The sequence below is a fragment of the Saprolegnia parasitica genome, assembly GCF_000151545.1.
Source record: "Saprolegnia parasitica CBS 223.65 unplaced genomic scaffold supercont2.886, whole genome shotgun sequence".
Lineage (NCBI taxonomy): Eukaryota > Oomycota > Saprolegniomycetes > Saprolegniales > Saprolegniaceae > Saprolegnia > Saprolegnia parasitica.
The window spans coordinates 710-2,962 of NW_012157280.1; the positions used below are offsets into that span (position 1 = coordinate 710).

A 2,253-nucleotide genomic window follows, 5' to 3' on the forward strand; every position below is an offset into this window, starting at 1 on the left:
ACGTTATTCGACCACGCGAAGTAAAGATGATGAAGCTCACCGAGAGCTCGTAAAAACCATCACACTAGCCCCTCGAAGGACATCGATAGCGCCACACATCTGACAACATTGTGTGCTATGGTATGATGCGATCGCGTTGATGATTCCATTTCGGCGTATCCATGCAGCGTCCCCATTGGCTCTTCGAAATTCGAGGATGGCCAATCACACTCATTTTTGGATTTGCATCACATCACGATGTCGTCTTTCCTAGCCCGCTTGACCTCGGCTCTCGCCCTTCATTCTTTCTTTTCCTCCGCGGCGCCAACTACTAACGATATGGCTACGTGCGCTGCTGTTCGTGCTGCGGCCGTCTTTGCCAACCACGGCGCTGGTCCGTTCCCGATCCTCAAGCCGTCGACGGACCCCAACCACGGCCCGACGCGTCTCTTCCTCGAGACCAAGATCCCGGAGCTTCTGAGCCTCAACGACCCGACCAAGCGCCCGAAGGCCATCGTCATCGTCACGGCGCACTGGGAAGAACCGTTCGTGGCCATCTCGTCTGGCGCGTCCCACGACCTCCTCTATGACTACTACGGGTATATATAGACTGCCTCTCTACGATGTAACCCCACGGCTTATTTTTCACGCGTAGCTTTCCCCAAGAGGCCTACTCGCTTACGTATAAGGCACCAGGGTCGCCGGAAATCGCGCAGAAGATCCACCAGCTTCTCAAGGATGCCAACATTGTTTCGCGCCTCGACCCGACGCGCGGTTGGGACCATGGCACGTTTGTACCCCTCAAGCTCATTCATCCGGACGAAGATATCCCGATCATCCAAGTGAGCGTCGTTGCGGGCTTGGACCCGATTCATCACTTCAAGATCGGTCAAGTGCTCTCCGTGCTTCGCGACGAAAACATTGCGATCGTCGGGTCCGGTGCGACCTTTCACCCGAGCCGTGGCACGAGCGACCTTGAGAACAAGGCGCGAAAGTTCAACGTGGCGCTGACCGAGGCGGTGTTGGAAGCGGACGTTGAGGACCGTCGCCAGGCGCTAGCCAACTGGGCGACTCTCCCGCACGCGCGCGACTGCCACCAGCGCGAAGAGCACTTGATCCCGGTATTCGATTCTCATTCCATCTAGCGGTGCTGACGGTGTATTTATGTCTAGCTGCACGTGATTGCCGGTGCTGGCGGCGGCGACAAGGGCGAGGCTTTCAACGTGGACAAGGGCATGTATACCTCGTTCGCGTGGCGGGCTTAAGAGCGCTTGACGTCCTTGCTGTGATAATGATGAATAGTACCACGTACATGTTGTATGTAGTTCACTTGACTGGGTACAATGTATCGGCAATAATGAGTTAGTTTGCGAGGAAGTATGGACTGCTACTATGAGTGAGCGCCAGCGTGGCAACGAACAAACATGTCGATGTGAAAAATAACCCAGGACGTATCTCTATGAGATAAAATAAACACGTCATTCCATTCATTTTGGTCAGTTATCGATTATTTTAAACCAGTCCTGTGCGAGGTTTTCTCGCGCCACTTCGCTGCTCGCCATCGTCAGAGCCTGTTGCAGCTCCGATCGCGTTCGAAAATGAAATCGCCAAAACTTGCCATGATGGTGAAAAACACGATACAAATCGCGAAATGCTACTCCATGTCGGCGTACGAGGTGTAGAGCAAAGAGTAATTTACTCTACAAGTTATATATGGCATATGCCATATATAACCTTTTATTACCATATTTAGTGCTAAACCCTTGCAGTAAGGCAGTACGCTGCGCCTGCAAGTTGGGGGCATCCCACCACTACAGGGCTTTGAAGGGACGCCCACTATACTCGGATAGCTTTGACTGTTTCATAGACTATCAACGCGTTGCTCTCACCATCAAAATCACAAGTCTCACGCTATCTCTCAACTGCTAGCACCATTTTCCTTCATCGAGTCTGTATCACAATTGATCTGGCGCTGCATAGATACAGGTCTTAAGCAAGGAACGTAGTACGTACAGTGTAGCTGCAAGAGACCTACGAGGTACTTGGATCGTGGGCGGCCTCTACGCGTTATCCTCGCCTTCGTCGTCGCTCTGGTCGGCGTAGCTCAGGAGCTTCATCTGCTTCTGCTGCTCGATGGCCGCGTGGTGCGTCGCAGCAAACTGCGTGTCCGTGTCCGGGTACATGTTGGCGTCCGTGAGCGCCTTCTGCTTCTTGTTGGCCTGCATCTGGTACGTCTCGGGGTAGTCGAATGGCGCGGCTGTCGTCGAGACGTTG

At 53.4% G+C, this 2,253-nt stretch overlaps 2 protein-coding genes across 2 annotated transcripts; one reads left to right on the forward strand and one right to left on the reverse strand.

Annotated features, from left to right (window-relative positions):
• The first annotated feature begins 224 nt into the window (after positions 1 to 224).
• SPRG_17967 (hypothetical protein) lies at positions 225 to 1,288 on the forward strand. Its single transcript, XM_012357386.1, has 3 exons — positions 225 to 578; positions 635 to 1,100; positions 1,152 to 1,288. The coding sequence occupies exons 1-3, from the start codon at positions 238 to 240 to the stop codon at positions 1,242 to 1,244; spliced, it is 900 nt and encodes a 299-aa protein (XP_012212776.1). The 5' UTR covers positions 225 to 237; the 3' UTR covers positions 1,245 to 1,288.
• Positions 1,289 to 1,897: 609 nt separating this feature from the next.
• On the reverse strand, positions 1,898 to 2,204 carry SPRG_17968 (hypothetical protein; the record flags this gene model as incomplete). Its single annotated transcript, XM_012357387.1, is given in 2 exon segments — positions 1,898 to 2,039; positions 2,044 to 2,204. Coding segments are annotated over 2 exon segments (303 nt in total).
• Between the last annotated feature and the right edge of the window lie 49 nt (positions 2,205 to 2,253).

Bases quoted from the DNA above. Each gene is read 5' to 3' on its own strand.
- SPRG_17967 (XM_012357386.1), top strand. From the start codon at position 238: ATGTCGTCTTTCCTAGCCCGCTTGACCTCGGCTCTCGCCCTTCATTCT. The intron at 579-634 runs GTATATATAGAC...TTTCACGCGTAG, and splicing joins CTCCTCTATGACTACTACGG to CTTTCCCCAAGAGGCCTACT. The intron at 1,101-1,151 runs GTATTCGATTCT...ATTTATGTCTAG, and splicing joins GCGAAGAGCACTTGATCCCG to CTGCACGTGATTGCCGGTGC.